The 21,435-nt window shown below is 50.2% G+C and overlaps 1 protein-coding gene across 5 annotated transcripts in view; it reads left to right on the top strand.

Moving 5' to 3' along the window:
- Positions 1 to 21,435, top strand: part of RIN2 (Ras and Rab interactor 2) — a 102,035-nt gene that overhangs the window by 54,009 nt on the left and 26,591 nt on the right. For all 5 annotated transcript variants that reach the window (XM_089896508.1, XM_030763579.2, XM_089896507.1 and 2 more), the window contains 5 exons: positions 3,329 to 3,521; positions 7,010 to 7,121; positions 10,444 to 10,516; positions 14,534 to 14,625; positions 17,930 to 19,075. In XM_089896508.1, the coding sequence (XP_089752634.1) occupies positions 3,329 to 3,521; positions 7,010 to 7,121; positions 10,444 to 10,516; positions 14,534 to 14,625; positions 17,930 to 19,075 (1,616 nt within the window). The remainder of the gene's footprint in view (positions 1 to 3,328; positions 3,522 to 7,009; positions 7,122 to 10,443; positions 10,517 to 14,533; positions 14,626 to 17,929; positions 19,076 to 21,435) is intronic.

A 21,435-nucleotide genomic window follows, 5' to 3' on the forward strand; every position in this document is an offset into this window, starting at 1 on the left:
CACAGGCTCCGGACGCGTAGGCCCAGCGGCCATGGCTCACGGGCCCAGCCGCTCCGCGGCATGTGGGATCTTCCCGGACCGGGGCACGAACCCGTGTCCCCTGCATCGGCAGGCGGATTCCCAACCACTGCGCCACCAGGGACGCCCTGGGCCGTGGTTTTTAAAGGTGAGGTCTGTTGTCAGAACAACGTCTTTATAGCTTCTTTTTTTTGGGGGGGAGGCGGATCTCTCTCACTCTTATATTTCTTTCCTTTTTTTTTTTTAACATCTTTATTGGAGTATAATTGCTTTACAGTGTTGTGTTAGTTTCTGCTGTATAGCTTCTTAACAACTGGATGAGCAGGATGGGCCCTTCTAAGGAAGGAAGAAGTGTCAACTCTCAGCACGTGAGTGTCAGGATTGCCGTGTCACAGGTGGTAGAATTTGGTCTTGGTAAAATATCGCCAACTTGAGATGACAGGCCTGAAATATATCTTTATTAGAGTTCCCAGAACTCTTTCAATGGCTTGTTACCTGTCTCCCCTCCCCTCCAAAAAAAAAAAAAAAAAATCTAATTGGGTCTGAGTTCAAGTGCATATTTTGCTCTTAGGTCTCAAGCACGTGCTCCTCAGGTTCTGGGACTGGCAGCATCAGCGTTACCCCAGAACCTGCTACAAATGCAGAATCCTAGGCCTACTCCGGACCTGCACAATCGGAATATCGGGGGCTGAAACCAGGAAGTGTGGCTTCACACTCCCCAGGAGATTTCTCACCCAGGCTCAAGTGCTGATGCAAAGCAATGGTTGTAAACTTGGCTGTACCCTGGGGAACCTAAACCATTCTGATGTCTGCGTTCTGCCCCAAAGTGTCTGATTTATTGGATATGGGGGTGCAGTCTAGCCATCACAAAAATTTAAACTCCCCAGGTGATTTTCATGGGCAGCCAGGGGTGAAAATCACTGCCATAAAGTTGCCTGCCTTACCTCATGGGAAAGGAATTTTAACACCAGCTTCATTTTGAAGAGTTTGTTCCTAGAGCTGCAAAGATTCACTTCAAAATACCTGGAGGCCCTGGAATGGTATTTCCAGAATGAGGAACTGCCCTCTCTGGGCACAGATGGTCCCATCGGGAAAACTGCAGCAGCGGTAAAGAAAAACACTCACATATCTGAGAGCAGAGGAAATGTAAATCTTGAATGGGAACACGAGATTCTTTAGATCTGGAGCGAGTCAAGAGGTGATGGAGAGGGTGTGGGGAGGGGGGGGTCTCTGGCGGCCCTCGTGCTGTTATCGTGGGGGGCTGTTTCTGAGCCTGCATGCCCCAAAATGTTCACTTAGGTGGGCTTCCTCTTAGGGGTGGAGTGGTCCACGTGGGGGTGACACACTTCCTTTCCCTCCCTCCCCTTCATTCAGACCCACCACCTGTCTTCCTCACTGTTAAAGCCTTCCTCCAGGCCATACATTTGGGTCTCTTTGGGTGCAGACATTTGAAGGTGGTGTGTACCCCACCTGAACTCGGCTGTGCAGACATGGATGGTCAGGCCTGGTGGTCCCACTGGCTGTTCCAGGGCCACGTTGATGACCAGCTCATGGAGAGCTCTGAGCGTGGTAGAGGGGGAGACACCCCAGAGCTTAAGCAGCCTTGGGCAGGGGTCTCCACCCTCTCTTGAAAGAGGCCTGCCCTTGGGCAGGCTCCTCAAGGAAGGAAAGAGCCTCCTCTGGTCCTCTTTTTGAAAACTGGGATCCTGGCCCCTCCTTTCAGGGCTACCGTGAGGAAGAGATGAGAAAATATTTATAAAGGTTGGGCCAACAGTAGGCACCACATGATACAAGCCTCCCCGTGTTCACGATCTCACCTGTTACTTGCCAAGTTGGAGGAACACCAGACCTCTGGAATCTCTACCTCTGCCATTTCATGGTTGTTTATTACTCTGGACAGCTCAGGAGCTTCTTGGGGCTCAGTTTCCTCGTTTGTAAATACTCAATAGCAGGGTTAGGGTTGGGTGACAAGGGAGATGACGGACAGCAGTATGGTACCTTTTTTTATAAATTTATTTAGTTTTGGCTGCATTGGGTCTTTGTTGCTGCACGTGGCCTTTCTCTAGTTGTGGCGAGCGGGGGCTACTCTTCGCCGCGGTGCACGGGCTTCTCATTGCGGTGGCTTCTCTTGTGGCGGAGCACGGGCTCTAGGCACGCGGGCTTCAGTAGTTGTGGCTCGCGGGCTCTAGAGCGCAGGCTCAGTAGTTGTGGCGCACGGGCTTAAGCTGCTCCGTGGCATGTGGGATCTTCCCGGACCAGGGCTCGAACCCGTGTCCCCTGCATTGGCAGGCGGATTCTTAACCACTGCACCACCAGGGAAGTCCAATTGTTTTTCTTTTTTTTTTTGAGGTTTCATCACATGCCATGCAGTTCTGTGGTTTTCAGTATTTCACGAAGTTGTACGGCCATGAGCTCACTTCATTCCAGAGCAGTTTCGTTACCTCGAAAGAACCTCCACTCCCATGAGCAGTCATGAGATACCCCACGCCACTCCCCATCCCCCAGCAGCCACTAATCTTTCTGTCCCTGTGTTTTTCCCTAATCCAGATATTTCATATAAGTAGAATCAGTACACTATTTTGTCGGGCTTCTTTCACTTAGCGTGGGGTCTTCAAGGTTTATTCATTTCGTAGCGTGGACCCGTGCCTCATTCATAAAAAGAATGAATGACTATAATGGCTGAATCAAATTCCGTTGTATGGATATACCACATTTTATTTATCCATCCTTTAGTTGATGGAGATTTGGGATGTTTCCACTTTATGTATGGCAATTATGAATAATGTTCATATGATTTTATGAATAGCACAAACACACCATTCAGCTGTGGTTTTCTATTGGAAATAATATAGTAAGGAAAATGAAAGTGCCTGGAAAGAAATGAAATGCAGTTCTTTGGGTACAAAATGAGTGTGCGTGAGTGTGAGTGTTTGTCTTTGCTTTTAGCGCTTGCCTGGTCATGCTCTTGATTTCACGGTTACCATACGGAATTTAGCGTGTTTGGCTCAAAGTAAGAAATGTTCTATGGCAGAAGACAGAGTAAACAGCGTTTAGGATGTTTAGAACCTTGTGAAAACTGGGTTAGAAGTAGAAGGTTGGGTGTGTTGAGTGTTGTTGAGTACTGTCTGTAACGTTAGAGATAAAGAGTGAACTAGAACTTGGTGTCTGCCCCCGGAAAGCTTTCAGTCTGGAGGGGAAGGCAAAGGAGGTGGTGATGACAGGACAGCCCCATCAAGGAGACCGAGAGATGCTGTCCTTGTGTGGGGGATTGTGCCGCAGCCGTTTGACCCCTGCCAATTCTCTCTCCTAGCATGGTGAGACACAAGGACGATGGCTACTCCGAGGAAAAGGATGTGAAGACCTGTCCCCGGGACTCTGGCTACGACAGCCTGTCCAACAGGCTCAGCATCTTGGACCGGCTCCTGCACACCCACCCCATATGGCTGCAGCTGGGTCTGAGCGAAGACGAGGCGGCAGGAGTCCTACGGGCACAGCCTCCGGGGGTAAGACTCAGAAGCGGGAAAGCAGGTGGAGGTGGGCAGGGCTGCCGCTTCCTTAAAGAGAAAGACATGGACTTCCAGAGAGCTCTTCCCAGCCTGCAGGGAGCACAGTTCCCAGTGTGTACCTCGTTACACCGCAGAGAAGTTCTGGAGGCAGCTCCCAGGAACAGAGCCCTTCGTTATTTGTCTTTCTGCCTTCCTCTGCCCGGTGACCATGTGTACCCAGGTCTGCAGGGTAACTGGGCACCGGGGTCCTGAGGAGGGGCCGTTGGCTGGAGGCCCTGGGCCTGCCTTCTGGAGATATGACGTTGGGGATGAGTCTGGTTGTGGGTCTGGTTGTGATGAGTCTGGTTGTGCTGAAAGGAAAACCACCCCTGTGGTTTTCCTTTCAGCATGAACCTGGGAACCCTGCCAGGGCCCACCTATCCAACATGGGACCCAATCTTCAAAAGTTCCATGTCCATAGTCTTGTCTGCTCTGGCTGTCAATGCGATCCTCCTTTCCTTGGATTGTCTCAGGGACAAATCAAAGTCCAGTTGGGTTTTTTCAGCTCCCCCCTACCCAAGACCAGTCTCATCTTACTCAAGCCCACTCCATGACGCTAGAGAAGTTTCTCAGAAAATGTTATTCAGTGATGGGTAGGTACTTCCTGTGCTGTCTGTCATGGTAGCCGCTTGCCTCATGTAGCTATTTAAATTACATTAATAAAATAAAATAGAATAAAAAATTCGGTTCCTCTGTGGCATTAGCCACATTTTAAGGGCTCCCTAGTCCCAGGGGTTGGTGGCTACCATATTGGATGGATAGTGCAAAGTAGTGAGCATTTCCACCATCATAGAAAGTTCTACTGGACAGCGCTGGTGTACAATGTCTACTTCCAAAACAAGGATAAATACAGTAAATCACAGATAAAATAATACTGGAAACAACACATAACAAGAGATAGAAACTAAGAAATAGATGGAGAGGCAAGGAGAAAATTCCTTCAGTAGCTGGCTGAAGAATGTTGTAACAGTTGGGCACAAAAATAAACGTTTAAGTTTCTATCAGCCAGAGCTTGTCAGTGATCACTTTTTGACTTGTAAGTGAGTCTTTGTTTCTCATCTGACAGAAGCAGACAGGACTAAGTCCTCTGTTGGAACACACTCACGGTGACAAGCACAGTATTCGATCATCTCTGCAGAGAATTCCTTGGCCAGCGTGCCGGGTTGTTGCCCTTGGTTTTGGTCTATATGATCAGGACCCCCTTCTGTGAGGCCCCCACTTTTTTCAGGCTGAGTTGTCTGCTCCTGTATTTCTGCAAAAAATTCTAAAGAGGGAGGTTGCCATGTTGCTAGGCAACAGTTCCCCTCCCTGCCTGTCCCCACTCCTGGAGTCAGGCACGTCCATTCCTGCTGAGACCTGATGGGGAACGAGTCAGGCAGAAGGTTCTCCACCTATCTGAGCCCTGGGCAGGACCTGCCTGACGGGATGGGGCAGGCCGAGGGTGGGGTGAGGATGGGAGAGGCCACGATTCACCAGGAGAAGTGAGGCTGCTGAAGAGAAGGAAGGGCAGGTGTGTGAAGGAGAGAGATTTGAAAGAGCAGCTCTGGTGGCATCTGGTCCTTGGGCTGCCACCATCCCTGATTCATCTACAGCCTAAGACAGTGGCCGGCAAACTGTTTCTATAAAGAGTCGGAGTGTCACTATTTGGGGCTTTGTAGCCCATACAGTCTCCGTCACAGCCACTTGACTCTGCCATCGTAGGGCAGCCATAGCCATAGACAGTATGTAAACCAAGAAGCAAGGCTGTATGTCAATAACACTGTGTTTGTGAAAGCAAGCAGCAGGATGGATTTGGTCTGTAGGCCATGCTTTACCAACTGTTGACCTAAGGTTTCAGACGTTCAGGAGATACAGCTTAGAGGCTGTGCCCTCCCTGACCCTAAGGCTCAAGGAGATCCCACCTCCCTAAGGGAGCGATACTTCTTTCCACCTACCAGCAGCTACCTCCCACCAGTACTTTGGGGCTTTTACTCAACCCGATAGCACTGAGGAAACACCTGCTTAAGCTTCAGGGTGACCCAGAGCCATTGGCTCCCAGAGCTGGCAAATTTTTTGGCTACCTCCCTATGGGTGCTGGGAAAAAAGAGGGAACTTAAGATCTTCCTGTCTCCTTACCAGATACCCAATTCCCATTACCCCCCCTCCCCCAAAAATCATCTTAGGAGCTATTGACTGGACATCGAGAAAGAAATGAAGATTAGGTGGAAAAACTAAAAGGCTTTAGAAAAGCAGGAGAGAGTAGGTATCCAAATGCAGAGGAAAGAGACGTAGGTAAAGAAACAGGGCAGGATGGGATTCTTGGAGAAGGCTCATGTACCCCAGGAAGGAACAAGGACGCAGCGGATCACCACACTGCAAACTCCAAGGAGTGCCATTTGATTTGTTGTCTAAATAGGTGGCGCCCCCTGGAGTTGTGCAGTGCATGGCCTGCACAGAGCAGTACACGGCATACTCACCTCTGCAGTGACAGAGGCTAGGATGGTCTCCTGAGATCAGCACCGGGGGTTGGGTGGGTTTAAACATACATCTAGGGCTTCCCTGGTGGCGCAGTGGTTGGGAGTCTGCCTGCCGATGCAGGGGACGCGGGTTCGTGCCCCGGTCCGGGAAGATCCCACATGCCGCGGAGCGGCTGGGCCCGTGAGCCATGGCCGCTGAGCCTGCGTGTCCGGAGCCTGTGCTCCGCAATGGGAGAGGCCACAACGGTGAGAGGCCCATGTACCGCAAAAAAAAAACCATATATCTAAAGACATTATTTGGAACTGGAGGGAGCTGTCACAAAGTGAAGCGAGTCAGGAGTAAAGTTAGGACTGCCACCTCAGTGTTGGCTGTGGCGAACCTCAGAGCCCAGCTACCTGTCTCACAAGGGAAGTTGCCATTTTCAGCTCCAGCGGATGTGGCCATGCCTGGTCTTGCCTTATCATCCCATTCTCCGAGAGAAGCTAGACATTCGGATTTCAATGTGAAAAACAAAAAACCTCGTGCTTTTTCACTGTTGGCAGCAAGTTCAGATTTCTATCTTAAATACACCCATAAGCCAAATTAGCCAAAGAACTTCTAATTCACCACCTATGGCTTAGCCGTGTTACCTGTGTCTAGAAATTTAGGGTTCGTCAACCGGGATGCCTTTATCAGACACAGGCTAGAGAATATGTACCGTGAGCTGTAAAGCAGTCACCAGACTGAAAATGCTTTTGCAGACTTAGCCTCATGGAGAAGGTTCTGGCAAAGGGAAAGTGGGGTTCTCCTGAGGCCAGTTACCCAAGAAGGGCATCTGTGGCCTGCCTGCTCTTCACCCCTTTCCATGGCAGTAGTGTTCTGCCTTAGGCCGTGTAGTTCGGCTACAAGAGGGGCTCCACTCATGGATGCTGGGTGTGCAGGTTATCACATGCCCAGGTCCCAGCCTTTGAGATGTTTCCTAAGCCTGAATTTTTTTTTCCCTGCCCTAGATCTTCCTGGTTCGTAAATCCACCAAAATGCAGAAGAAAGTCCTCTCCCTTCGCCTGCCCTGTGAATTTGGAGCCCCACTCAAGGAATTTGCCATAAAGGAAAGCACATACAGTAAGTGGTCATCGGGTGGTTAGGTCCCGGTGACACGGGGGCCTGGGGTCTTTGAGCCAGTAGAAGAGGAGAGAGCCTGCACTTTGAGACGAACAGACGTGGGTCTGTGTCCCAGCGCTAATCGCTTGTCCCCAGGATGACTGGGCAGGTAACCTACCCTAGGAGCCTCGGTTTTCTTATCTGTATAGCGACATCTGTACAGTGTTAACAGTTCAGTTAAACAACTTGTGTGCAAGGTTCGCCTTCTACTGCCTGGCATACAGCAGGGGCCTAACAGAGGCTGGTTTCCTCGCCCTCTTCCCAGTTATGCAGGGCGCGGTCCCCAGGTTTGCTGATGACTAAGCTGCAGGGTGGGCTGCACCGCTGAGCCTTTTTATGGGCTCTCACTCCAAAGAGTGTGTCTGCACAGCTCTGTGAATAGTCCTGGAGGGGAGATGTTCCCTCTAGGCCGTCACTGTTCAGTGTGCTATCAAAGGCAGCTGATCGTAGGCAGAATCTAGCCCTTTGGAAAAAATGGACTGGCTGAAGTTTTGGAGGGATAGTGGTCAGGAGTGTCAGTTTCTTTCTGCTGAACCATGGTCATTGGAAATCTGAAATCTTGGAAGGCCAAGTTTTCAATGGGAAAGGGAACAAACAGTCCTGATGTCCTGACAGGCTCCCAGCAGCAATCAGAAGATGGACCTACACCCCCAAGGGGGAGGCTTCACTGAGCCACAGGTGAGCAAGCTGAGGTGTGAAGGCGAGTTTGGGTGCTGGTCAACTATCCAAGAAGATGACGGAGACCAGGTTCTTGTTATAACATGAGCGAGCCTCAGTCCCTGCCTTGGAAGGAGCCGAAGGTCCTGAGACCAATTTCAGGGCAGATACTGGCTTCCACTCAGCCCAGAGTTCATAGTCTTGCTGAGCCCAAGAGTCATTAACTGGGTCTGGAGGAGGTGTTTCTGGAGCAGCCTCTCTGTGATGTATGACTGGCCTCAGGTCCCATGATGTTTTCCCTCCAGGCCTCTCCCAAGGTCCCTGGCTTCAGGGAAAAGCTTCCACGTGCAAAGTCATCTGAGCAGTAACTGAACCTGGCTAATGATCCGCCGGTTTATTTACATTAGGAGGGAATCAGAAGGTAGATTTCAAACCCACCATCTGAAAGGCAATGAATTAAATATTAAATGAAGAAAGGTGATTCTGAGTTGGCTTTTGAAGCTCAGCTAGCCAAGAAGTGATATATCTAAGTGGTTGTTTTTCTTTTTTTAATTATATGTTTACTTTTGGCTGCGTCGCGTCTTTGTTGCTGCGTGCAGGCTTTCTCTAGTTGCGGCGAGCAGGGCCTACTCTTCGTTGCGGTGCGCGGGCTTCTCATTGTGGTGGCTTCTCTTGTTGCAGAGCACGGGCACTAGGCACGCGGGCTTCAGTTAGTTGTGGCACATGGACTCAGTAGTTGTTGCTCACGGGCTCTAGGGTGCAGGTTCAGTAGTTGTGGCGCACGGGCTTAGTGGCTCCGTGGCATGTGGGATCTTCCCGGACCCATGTTCCCTGCATTGGCAGGAGGATTCTTAACCACTGCACCACCAAGGAAGTCCTCTAAGTGGTTTTTAAATACCTTCTAACAGCCAAAGTTAACCATGATAAGTTAGCCTGCAAATCCCTCCTTCCCCTCCTGCAATAAGTACAATTAGTGTTTGTACTTTAAACTTTACTTGTTCGCCTGAGGTCCCTCCGTGGCTGAACAATTTCCTCCCTATTTTGTAAAGACTTTTATCACTTCCCTAGTCCTCTCCAGGTGACTTAAAGTGGCTGAAAGAGCTAGTCTGAGCAAAGAATTAACCTGCCTATAACTGATTACCACAAGGCCTCAGTCCCACCAGGATGGCCCCTTCCCGGCCAGGGTCTACCTTCTCTGCAAATTGAGGTGCACCGAGAGAGGAAGGGCTGGCTTTAAAAACATAGATATTTTATCATAACATCTGGACAGTGTGTTTCATAATAAGTACCACCTCATATCTGTGTAGATTTCTTTCACATGTTACTCCATTTGTTTTTAATGTTCATTTATTTACTTATTTGGTTGCGCCGGCTCCTTAGTTGCGGTATGCGGACTCTTAGTTGCGGCATGTGTGTGGGATCTAATTTCCTGACCAGGGATTGAACCTGGGACCTCTGCATTGGGAACGTGGAGTCTTACCCACTGGACCACCAGGGAAGACCCTAAGTTACTACATTTGTTAAAAAATTGCACTTCCCACTACTATCCTTCTGGGAGACAAGGGAAGTACAGTTATTGTCCGTTTTACAGATGAGAAAACCGAGGCTCAGACAGGTTAACCTACCCCAAGTCCATTCCCTTTTACTTAACTCACGAAACTGTGGTGCACATGTGTGTGTGTTTCTGTTTCTGTGTCTGTCTGTCTGTCGCTCATGGTATATGTGTGGAGGTATAGATGTGTTTTGGGTGCTACAGAAATAGTAAGTGAAATAATACAATGTAAGCAAGTAATAAGCAAAATAAATGAGGCTATGGAAGGGAGAGAAACTCGTCTGATTGAGGAAATGAGGAAATCTTCACACAACTGAGGCTCTTTGGAATGTTGCTGGAAGAATGGCTGCAGGGGTGGCATTTCAGCAAAGAGGGAGTGACGAGTGGTTGGCAAATACATGAATTTTTGAAGTCAAGCCACTCTCTGTTCCAGCAACTAGAAGATGTATGAAATGGCACACCGACTTGACAGAATATTTCTTGCATGCTTGCACGCTTGGTGGTGGTGGTGGGAGTGGGTAGGGGCTAAATAAATGAATTTTAGAATCTTGCCTACAGAGTTGAACTCAAAGCTGATTTATGAGAACCCCGTGTTATCCTCCAAGCCTCGAGCTCCTTCTCTGCCTCGTGTCTGTACCAGAAGTGGCCCATTTTGGCAAAGAGGATTGTGACCCAGGAGGTCCAGCCCGGGAGGGTCAAGGGCCGGTGGGGCCTTGGCGTCCCCCAAGCCCTGTCTCCTGAAGGCCTCTCACTCCTGCCAGTCTGGCCCCTGGACCCTGCCCAGCTTTGCATCCCAAACTTTAGCTGTGTCATTTGAGTCCGCGCTGGTCTGTTTACCAGGCACTGGAGCACGTGCTCCAATGAGTCAGGGGCCAGACTTCTAGGCCCCCAGCCCCTCCCCTGGCCTGTGTCTGGCGGCCGCACAGCTGGTTCCTGTCAGCCGTGCGAGAGTCGGTCAGGGAGCACAGAGATGCTCCTGCCCTCGCAGCAGGCAACATCCAGCGCTGAGGGCCTTTCCTTTCCCAGGATGCGCTCAGGGACACTCAGCTGGTTTCCAAACTCTCTCTTTTCCAGCCTTTTCCCTGGAAGGCTCAGGAATCAGTTTTGCGGATTTATTCCGGCTCATTGCTTTCTACTGCATCAGCAGGTAAGGCTCTTCGTCTCCCGATTTCAAGCCCCTGCTTGGCGTGTGCGCTATCACCGGCCCCCGGGTTTCTTGATTCGTCCCAGGCGCAGGGCTCTGGAAGGCTTGTCACCTATTGAATGTCCCTGGAAGGATTGGCCCCTGAGGTGAAAGGGTCACCAGGCCCCCTGTGCCAGGCTTAAGATCAGAATAACTAGCCCAGCCCCTCTAAGTGTAAAATAACACGCGCACGCAGAAAGGGACCCGTGATGCAAGCGTGTAACATTTAAAGGTCCCTGATAATGTTTCTGAAAAAAACCCAGTGGATGCAGATCATCTAGAAATGTGGTTCCTTCAACCAGTCCATAAACCTTGCATCGCTCTCCTTCAGGCCCGCTGGGTACCCCTGTCTTTTTTGTAACTAAAGGGACTGTTTCAGTCTACATGAAGCCAAGCCCCAAATCCCGATGTTAAAAAGTGTCAGGGGAGTGCAAGTTGGGGAAGGCTTTCTTCTTTCTTTTCTGTGAGCCATCCCAGTTTCTCAAATCAAGGGTTCTTTCCACGAATGAGGCTCAAAACTCATTGTCTGCAGAGGTCGATGTTGCCTCCCCTCAGGTAGCCTGGCTCAGTTGGCCTCCTTGGTTTCTCTTGTGCATCCGTCACAGCCGATAGAGCAGAGATGGGCTAGATCCTTGGGGGTTGGGGGGAAGGTAGGCACCAAGCTATCCACTCCTGGAGGTCCCCAGGCCAGGCCAGCCGAAGCTGCAGTCAGTGGCCTAATGGGGGAGGGCACTTCCAGAGGGGGAGGCCAGCGGGAAGAAGTGGGGGGCTTCCTCCAGAATGGGACCAGAGCCCTGTGAGTGCCCTGCAGGGGCTGCCACCTGCCAGGGTGTGGGCAGGAGCCCTCACCTGTGTGAGGAAGTCCGCCCAAATCGAGGAGGCCAGTGCAGAAGCCCTCACATCCCCAGGGATGCACACCTGCACTGGCATGAGCCTGGCAGCCCCTGGGAGTGACTATCAACCCTGGTGTGTCGGTCAGAGGTGAGGCTGGCCGACATTTACACATTATAGTTTGCTCCTTGATGAACCTGCTGTTGTTGTGAAAGATCATCCCGCCTATAAAACAGGATTTGGCAGCCATGCACGAAAGGTACCATCTCTCCCCTCAGTGGTCACTGTAAACTAAGTGCCACTGTCTGGAGTCGCTTGGTGACTGAAAGGGGACAGAGTACCTAGAAGGCTTGGTGACCCACAAAGCATGATGCCAACACAAGATGCTCACAGGCAAATCCCTACGTTGACATTTTGAGATTAATAGTCAGTCTCCTCCTCTTTAGAGATATGACATATAGAGTAAAAAAATATTAAAATAATAAATCTAACTTATGCATGCATTAAAACTCTTGAGTGAAACGTTTATACAGAAGATGGCTTTATTTTGTCTGTTATGCAAGTTTTAGAACCAGGGTTAGGTGAGATGGAGGCGCCCCCTCTTGTGTGTGTGTGTGTTTGAGTGAGTGAGAGAGAGAGAGAGAGAGAGAGAGAGAGAGAGGGAGAGGAGAGGCTGTGTCATGCCCTTGGCTGGCACGGTGGGAGGGTACTCACGCACAACATCTAATTTTCTAGGAGATCAAAGCCTAAAACCACCCATTAGTGAATGACGGGTGTAGTTTCCTGTCATCTCTGTCATTAAGGAAAACCCAAACCAATTATGCAATATTTAGGCTCTAGGTACTGCACTGGGCAAAGTAAAACCTTAAAATAAACGTAGGTTGGTTTTGTTACGTGTGGCTTTCCTCCCAATTGCCTAAAGAAAGTAGGTTTTCATTAAGTGGGTACAGCCATGGAAATACAGATTCGCATGATGCTTTGACGTTACAAAATTCTGGTCTCAATAGTCTTCATTTAACATCAAAATCGGGGCCATGGCCTCTCCTGGGTCCGGCAGCAGCTCTTATACAAACGCTGCATCCCCTGACGCTCCACCTGCTTCACCCAGAACAGATGCAAGTGGACGAGGTGCTCACAGTGGGGACGGATGAAAGGCTCTCCTGGAAGCAGGAGGTGCCCCGGGCTTAATACCCCAGGAAAGAGGAGCCTCCCGACTGCCAACTCCTAGCATTTATGTGAGCCCTCGTGTTTTGCTCTTTCCATCGACCTTACTAATTTGTTATTCATTGTCAACAGCCTCAAGGGTTCCAAAAGTCTCCAGTCATCCAGATTTAATCTGATTCAGCCTACAGTGTTGCCCAATCTTAGCGTAAACGACTAGTTGTTTGGTATAGTTATTTTCTTCAGTGGAAATGTTCAGGTCATCTTGTGTTGACAGAACACAGGCAGGAGCTCCGAGCTTTGTCCTCACTTTCTCCACCCCAGCCACGGGGGGGCGGGGGTGGGGTCTCCTTGCTGTTCTTCATACATGCCAGACCCTCTCCCACCCCAGGGCCTTTGCACCTGCTGCTCCTTCTGCCTGGAATGTTCTTTCCCTCATAGTTTACTTCCTGGCCACCTTTAGATCTTCAGTCAAATGCTACCTGCTCAGGGGGCCTTCCCTGGCCAACTCTCACACTTGAACCCTCTTTATTTATCCCCTTTTGTGCTTTACTTTTATCCATGGGGCACATCCCCTTCCCATGTATTCTATGAATTGCTTTACTGTTTTCTGTCTGCTGGCGTCCGCTGGAGTGAAGCTCTGCGCAGGTGGGGACTTTGTCTGTTTTGTTCCCAGCACCTGGCACATCATAGATGACCATAGACTTTGCTGGATGGATGAATGAGTTCTTTCTTTGTAACACCAGTGCCACCACTGAAAAAAATAAGTCCTTTTCTGATAAGTCACCCTTGTCATTGCATGTTCATTCATCCATTTATTCAAAACACATTCTCTCCCTATCTGTGTCAGGCAAGGCCCTGTGCTGAGCCCCGTGAGGATTTCATCAGTGCTTAGAGCCTGATCCTAACCCTTGTGCATGAAGATGAACAAGTGCTTTGGAAGTCTGCCTCCGCCCTTTCGGAGAAAGCAGGAGGTCATGGTGGCGACGCTATGCCCTGGCCGCAGCAGGAGCCTGGTGCCAGCCCAGCTCCTTCCTCTTGGGTCTGCCGGCCTGTGATGCTGCAGTGCATTTGCTTCCTGGTCTACACGTGGCGTGATGCTGCTTGGGGGAAGTGTTGTCACATGAGGTCCTTTAGATTTGCCTTTCTGCTCAAAGCATGGCCCAGGGTCAGGGAGCTTGACAGAAACGCCCAACCTCCGGCCTCCCCCAGACCTGCTGAGTCAGAGTGCAGCCTCAAGACCCCCCAGAGATTCAGGTGCACATTACAGTTAGAGAAGCACTGCCTTAAGACTCGAGAGGGAGTTTTGTCCCCAGCACACAAAGGACAATACATGGGCTGTAGCTGGAACACGTCACAAAGAACACCAACAGACATTCATTGAGAATCTGGCGTGCCTAAGGCAGGGGGGTAATACATTTTGGTTTAGGATCACACATTCCTGCCCAGGGAGTCGGGGCCCAACATTCAGAGCATCTAGCAAATCAATACCTAATGTGTTATTTGTGTGATGGATCCACCAACATAGTTAGCGATTCTGATATTAACTCTAGATACGGCTTAGCTGCCCAGGAAGGCAATTTGGTCCTCGCTGCAAATACTGAAACCATGCGGGCTTGTCTCTCAGCCTGTCCTGCGTGTGTTAACACAGGCAGGAGTAGTGATCCCACAGTCCTATCAGTAAAGACGAGTCTGGTTGGGTATGCTGTGATGTCTGGGCCATCTGAAATAGTTAAACTATAGACAAACAACAGGGACCTACTGTGTAGCACAGGGAACTCTATTCAGTACCTTGTAATAACCTATAATGGAAAAGAATCTATATGTATAAAACTGAATCACTTCGCTGTATACCTGAAACACTGCAAGTCAACTATACTTCAATTAAAAAATAAAACAAAAATAAATAGTTTAAGCTAAAACATCTCTAGGATGGAAATGAAAGCAAGAGACATGTAATTACATGTATTCTCTCTTTTGAAAAATCAGGGACGTCCTGCCGTTTACCTTGAAGTTGCCTTATGCCATTTCAACAGCCAAGACTGAGGCTCAGCTTGAAGAACTAGCCCAGCTGGGACTAAGTAAGTGGGTGCCCCTGCCCGGTTTCTCTTGATGTGAAAGCATGGAGCAGAGCCAATGGCAGACGATACATCGTTGCATCAAAAAGCAACCCTCATCTCCATGGTAGAACTCCATGAGGCCCTGAGTCACACCTTCTGAGAGTCTTTTTCTAAGTCAAACGTCCAACCAGCTCTCAGAGGCAGGTGCCGAGTTTGCCTGAGTAGCCCACGAATTCTCCCCAGCATCTCCCGTCGATGAGTTTGAGCTCCCCCAAATGTCCAAGTCTTAAGGTAAGGTGAACCTCTGTCATGGGTCCCGCCCTTCTGTGGCATCTTGCTGGGGAAAGGCCGTGCCTGATGGACGGGGAAAGCCAGTGCAGGCACCTCGTGTGCATGAGTTTTATTCTAGAGGAACACACGGTATTGATGGCATTTCTGTGCTTTGAGGAATTTGACAGCGCAGGCTTCCAGAGTAACATCTGTCTCAGTTCCTTTCTTGCTCAGTTCCGGCCCCGGTGTTCTGGGCCACGTCCCTTACGCCGCCGTGTATCCTCACTCCGGCCAGCTGGGCGCTCGCTTCCCCTCCTGCCCTTTGCCAATGCCCCTCAACCCAGCCCCGTGGTGGACGGTTGATGGCAGGGGCTCAGGACACACCACTCCCCCAGTGTCACTTCTTGGTTCTGTTGCCCTGGGGAACCCGTGTGGGTTTAACTTTCACAAAAAATGTTTTCCTCCTCGATGGGAAGGGGGAATTCTCTTAAGATTTTGGGGCTTCAGTCCTCAGATAGATGAACAACCAGGCCATAGTATTTGAGTTTATATACCAGTATATAGTATTTGAGTTTGGGATTCTGAAGTGCAACTACCAGGATTCCAAGGACCTAAGAAACTGTGATACTTGACCCAGCAAATAAGAAATATATGTGTCCCTCCTTTGGCCAGTTTGCCCCTAAATCTAAAGAACTTGTTCTGAAGCGGGTGCCACTGCCAAGAGAGCCTACAAAATGCATAGAGAAGCCTGGAGGTAGATTCACATTCCCCTCTGAAACTTGGTTTCAAAAGAATTGCCACATGCATCTGAGGCCTGTCTGATGGGCAGCTGGGTTTCAGGATTGGGAAATAGAATCCAGGTAAAAATATCAGGGCCGCATAAATGTTCCTGCTGAAAAGTCACACCATCTCTGCCACCGAGCTTTACACACCTTTGGAGAGAGTTTAAAACATTTCCTGAATTTAAGATCAGATCATCAACTAGATTATAGGCCTCTTGAGGACATGCACCAGGTCTCCGTTTCCTCTGGTGACCTCCATCCCCAGGACTCCTGGTTCGGTGGTCAGCCTGCTGTGTGTGCTTCGTGCCGGGGCTCCAGGACCGAAGTATCAGGGACAGCACTTGTGCCCTGCAAAGATCGAAGCAGAAAGAGCTTGCTCTGGTGGCCACTCACCGGAGGCAAATAAGGTCTCATTAATAGATATTCAATGTGTAATGGTCAACATGCACCTTATCCATTTCGTGAAGAGACAGCACTTTAAAAAATTCTGTACCTAATTTATTTGTTTGTCCAACAAGTCTTTCTGGAGGGTCTGCTATGTGGCAGACCCTATGTCCCACAACAAGGGTTCAAAGATGCATAGGGTCCCTCCCTCTCCCCCACTCCCCAGGTTTAGTCTGTATGGGAGGAATACATAACATGGGAACTAAGTGTTCTAAGTTTGTAAAGTCTTACAACGGTGGCAGGGGGAGTCTAAGGAGGATGCAAAGGAGGCGAGAGCTGCTCTACACTGGCCAGTAGAAATAGATGTAAGGCAAGCCAGTGTGTACCTTTAAATTTTCTAGTAGCCACATGAAAGAAAATTAAAGGTGCAATTAATTTTTACAATTTACTTAATGTGATGTCTGCAATGTTATTTCAATATATCATCCCTATTTTTTAAAGTATTGATCAAATATTTTACCTTCTTTTTTTCATGCTAAGTGTTTGAAATCCAGTATGTATTTTATCCTTATAGCACATCTCTATTCAGGCACTAAATTTTTGTCAGAAATACATGGATCTGTATTTAGATTTCGTTACATCTACAATTGAAAAAGTAGTTTCATATAAAGTTTCACATACTTTAGAGTTTCCCAGTAACTGAATTGTGTCAGTTTTTACATTTAAATTGATTCACCTGAAATAAATGGAAAATGGAGCCCCTCCGTTTACGAGCTGGATTTCAAGCGCTCACTGGCCACAGGTGGCTGCTGGCTCCCCTATTGGACAGCACAGACCTAGAGGGAAGGAAGGATGAGAGAAAGCGGGCGACACAAGTCAAGGTCAGGCATGTTCACAGCACAGACAGGACAGGGCCAGGGCTCCCAGCCTCAGCCTCTCCCCAGGCCCCTGTGACCAGCCATTCTGGGCCCTCGGGAAAGAAACACAGTTTCAGCAAACACAACAAGGCAGAACTGTAGAGACAAGAACCTATTCCAGATGGAAATTACCACAGGTGTTCAGCACCACCACTGCCTCCCTCGATCTGCGTGGAAAACAGACCCATCTGTCAAAGGGCGCCCAGGCAGTACGGCTGCAGTCAGCGATGTGCGCCACTCCAGAGTGCTGAGCACCAATAGTCAAGGCCAGGAGGTTGTAGGATTTGGGAAGGATGGGCAGCAAACCACAAAGATGGACGGGCGAACTTGCACTTAACCTTTGCATGAGCTGGCTGTCCTGTTTTTTGCTGATGGGACCCATGAGTGTATTTTTCCTCCTTTTGGGTTTTAATGCTGAATGTGTCAAACCCCAGGCGGATTGTGTAACGTCCGCCAGGCCCAGCTGCTGGTCCTGCCTATTAAAGGGGAACTGCGGGCCCCCTGCGGAGGGCACCCCGGGAGAAGGAATCAGAAAGGATGCTGCTGCTTAGTGGGAGGACTTGGTCTTTGTGGAGCAAGTAGGGAGTCCCATGGCCTTTTCCGAGCTCGTACTGTAACCACCCCAGTTCCTTTTTTCTCACCTGGGGAAAGGCCTGGCCGGCTCAGTGCCACAGCCAAGCCATCCCGCAAGGGCTTTGAAGGTGAAAAGCCTCCGGAGCCTTCCCACGAGCCGGCAGCTGGGCCTGGCAGCATTTCCACCCTTTCCAGTAAAGGAATGCAGTTAAAACAAAAACAAAAACAAAAAAAAAGAGAGAGAGAGACAGAGAAAGAAAGAAAGAAAAACACCACACTCCAGTGTAGCAGCGCCTCCCCTTCCAAAGCTGTGCATTGCCAGGCAAGTGTGATTTTTTGTGAAGGACTGGCCGAGTGCACTGTATTTACATTCTTGTGTTCACTGATAATGACTTTCAGATTTTTGGAGCTCTCCAGCTGACAACAAACCCCCAAACCCTCCACCTCCCCATAGGCCTCTCTCCTCCGACGGTGTGGGTCCTGCCTCGCGTCAGCTCTGCCTTATAAATGGAGTGCATTCTATAAAAACCAGGACGCCCTCGGAGCTGGAGTGCAGCCAGACCAACGGAGCCCTGTGCTTTATTAATCCTCTGTTCTTCAAAGTGCACAGCCAGGAGCTCGGCGGAGGCCCGAAGCGACCCTGCACCCGGACTCCCCCCGACGCGAATGGCACGGAGAGGCCTCGGTCCCCCCCACCCCGGCCCCCGCCCCCCGCTATTAATAGTGTGCACGGCAGCCCCCAGCTGTCCGGGCCCGCGGCCGCCGCGAGCATGCCGGAAACCGTGGCCCATCACCAACACGGCGACGGAGCTCGGCTTGGAGCGAAACCAACCCCCGTCCCTCCGCCCCGGCTCAAGAAGCAGGCGTCTTTTCTCGAGGCGGAGGGCGGCGCCAAGACCTTGATCGGCGGCCGGCCTCTCCCGGAGCCCGCGGCGGGCCCGGCCGGCGGCGCAGGTGGAGCCCCGGCGGCGGTGGAGGAGGAGGCCCCGCGGGATTGCACAAGGGCCCGGCCGGCCGCCGCCCCTGCATCCCCATCCCGGCCCCCGTGGCGCGGAGGCAGACAGAGGCTGAGTGACATGAGCATTTCCACTTCCTCCTCTGACTCGCTGGACCTGGACCGCAGCATGCCCCTGTTTGGCTACGAGGCGGACACCAACAGCAGCCTGGAGGACTACGACGTGGAGAGCGACCAGGAGACTATGGCCCCCCCCATCAAGTCCAAGAAGAAGAGGAACAGCTCCTTCGTGCTGCCCAAGCTCGTCAAGTCCCAGCTTCGCAAGATGAGCGGGGTGTTCAGCTCCTTCCTGACCCCCGAGAAGCGCATGGTGCGCAGGATCGCCGAGCTGGCCCGTGACAAGCGCACCTACTTCGGCTGCCTGGTGCAGGACTACGTGAGCTTCCTGCAGGAGAACAAGGAGTGCCACGTGTCCAGCACGGACCTGTTGCAGACCGTCCGGCAGTTCATGACCCAGGTGAAGAACTACTTGTCCCAGAGCTCGGAGCTGGACCCCCCCATCGAGTCGCTAATCCCCGAAGACCAAATAGGTGAGTACCCACCTTGCCTTAAAAAATAAATAAATATATATATATTTTATATATATATATATATAATCGCTTATATGTGGAATCAAAAAAAAAAAAAAAGACCCAGATGAACTTATTTACAAAACAGAAAGAGACTCACAGACATAGAAAACAAACTTTCGGTTACCAAAGGGAAAGGGGGGTAGGGATAGATTAGGAGGTTGGGATTAACAGATGCACATTGCTCTATATAAAATAGATAACCAACAAGAACTTACTGTATAGCACAGGAAACTATACTTAATATTTCATAATAACCTATATGGGAAAGGAGGCTGAAAAAGAAAAAATATATATATATCTGTATATCTGAATCACTTTGCTAGACACCTGAAACTAACATGACATTGTAAATCAACTATACTTCAATAAAACTACAACAAATATATATATATATATATATATATATATATATATATATATATATATATGTAGCCTGGCAGGACAGCGCATCCTGTGTTAGTTCTGTTGGATGGAGTTTTCTCTGGAGTTCAAAACAGCAACACACTGCAGCCCCTGGGCTGATTTGAACTGGAAACACAGCTTCTTGAAGGAGACTTCACGTTATACCCGACTTGGCTGCTATGCGCCAGGCTTGGACATGTTTGGGGTGGGGGGTGACCGATGGAGTAGCAGATGGGTCTGTTCAGGGATGGAGCTTGCCTTCTGAGGGTCCGTTTGCCCACCTGATTTTGTGCTGTGTGTGTGACACGACTGTTGAGGGTCTCCTGAAGGTGCGTCTCTGCAGGTTGTGTGCAAGGAAAAGGCGTTTTTTGCTGTCTTCTGAGAGGCGAGGGGTTTGCGCTGCTTTGGTTGGGAAGTGCCCTTTTTACCCTCAGAAGAGGGCAGAGCCCACGGTGTGCAGCTGGGTGAGTTTCCACAGAGAACAAGCCCCAGCTCAGCAGAATATGACAGCATCCAGAGCCCCCTGGGAGCCCCGCCTTGTCCCCCTTCTCCCCAGAGGGTAACCTCCTTGCCGGCTTCTCATCACAGAATTCAGTAAATAGCACTGTGAGGGAGTAAGCAAAAAAAAAAAAAAAATCAAATGGACAAGTTGGTTTGTGTACCTTTAAACGAAGTCACATATTTGGAGGTCACATGAAAGGTGTTTTCTCCGAAGTCAAGGGGAAATACTTTCTTTATAACCTTGTTGGAGGGCTGAATTGCTAGTGCTTACTTTGGCCAAGGGAAAATTGAATTTGGCAAGCCATCTTTTTTTTCCAGGGCGAGAGTGTTAAGGGATTTTTTTTTTTTTTAACTTCAGAAGATTGACTCTGAAAGGCTAGTTTCAGAGACCTCATTGACTGGGCACAGCAGCCAGAAGGGCTCCCAAACATTTGCAGGCACTTCATAAAGCAAAACCCCAATTTCTCTTTCTGATTGGGTCCGTTTGACGAAAGGAGTAAACAGTGTGTGGGAGCAAGTGTTGTCTCTCTGTCTCTCTCTCCTTCCTTCTCCCTCTCTCTCCCTCTCTCTCCTTTGGGTTTCAGCAGCTTTTTGATTTTCTCACAAAGGAATCAAAGCCTTGTTTGTTTTCCTATGGCTTGTGCCTGGGTTGATGGGGCGTGGTTAGAGCTGGGCTGCTGGAGAGAACGCTGGAAGGAATGTGCCCCAGGATGTGCCTTAGAGATGGAAACGCCTTCGGGACAACAGAATAGCCACCCAGGCCCCCTCTGTCCCCGCCCCCCAGAGCCTGCCTCTCAGAGGAGACCCGCTCAGACCCCGAACCGGCAGGAGCGGCTTCCTCTGCGGGCGCTGATGTCAGCCCTGGGTTATGTGGCCGGCAGCGCCAACCAGCCCACGGAGAGGAGGCTCCTCCCTGGGGAACCAGGCCTTCCCTTCCTTCCCCGCCGATGCTGTGAGCACCAACAGAAGCGCCCGTCCCAGGAAGCTCTCCTGCCAGCTTCTTTGTGGGTGAAGTTCAGAGAGGGTACTTGCTCTTGGAGCACCAAATCTCCTTTTCTCCAAAAACAAATTTGAATTTGGCCAGCAGTCTTTGCTGCAGACACTTTGCTGCTCCGGAAGGATGCAGCTTTCAATTTAAAATCTAAGGTCGTAAGGAGAAGGGAAGCTGACGTCTAGGGCGCCCTTAATTTGAGCCAGGCCGCCTGTCCAAGCGATGGCAGTGGGTCCTGGCCTCAGCCCAGTGAAGCAGGCATCCGTGTGCCATGTAGCAAGGCAGGGCTCTGCCAGGTGGAGCGGGGTGTCCCAGGGCCACGCCGGCCAGGAATTAGCCCGTGCAGCTTCTGAACTTCCTTCTGTCGGATTCAAAGGCCATGGTTTTTGAACCTCACCCCTCTCCCCTGCTGTGGCCTGTGTTC

The sequence above is a fragment of the Delphinapterus leucas genome, chromosome 15 (assembly GCF_059928025.1).
Source record: "Delphinapterus leucas isolate spDelLeu-1000000601 "Yukka" chromosome 15, BTC_Dleu_Yukka2, whole genome shotgun sequence".
Classification (NCBI taxonomy): Eukaryota; Metazoa; Chordata; class Mammalia; order Artiodactyla; family Monodontidae; genus Delphinapterus; species Delphinapterus leucas.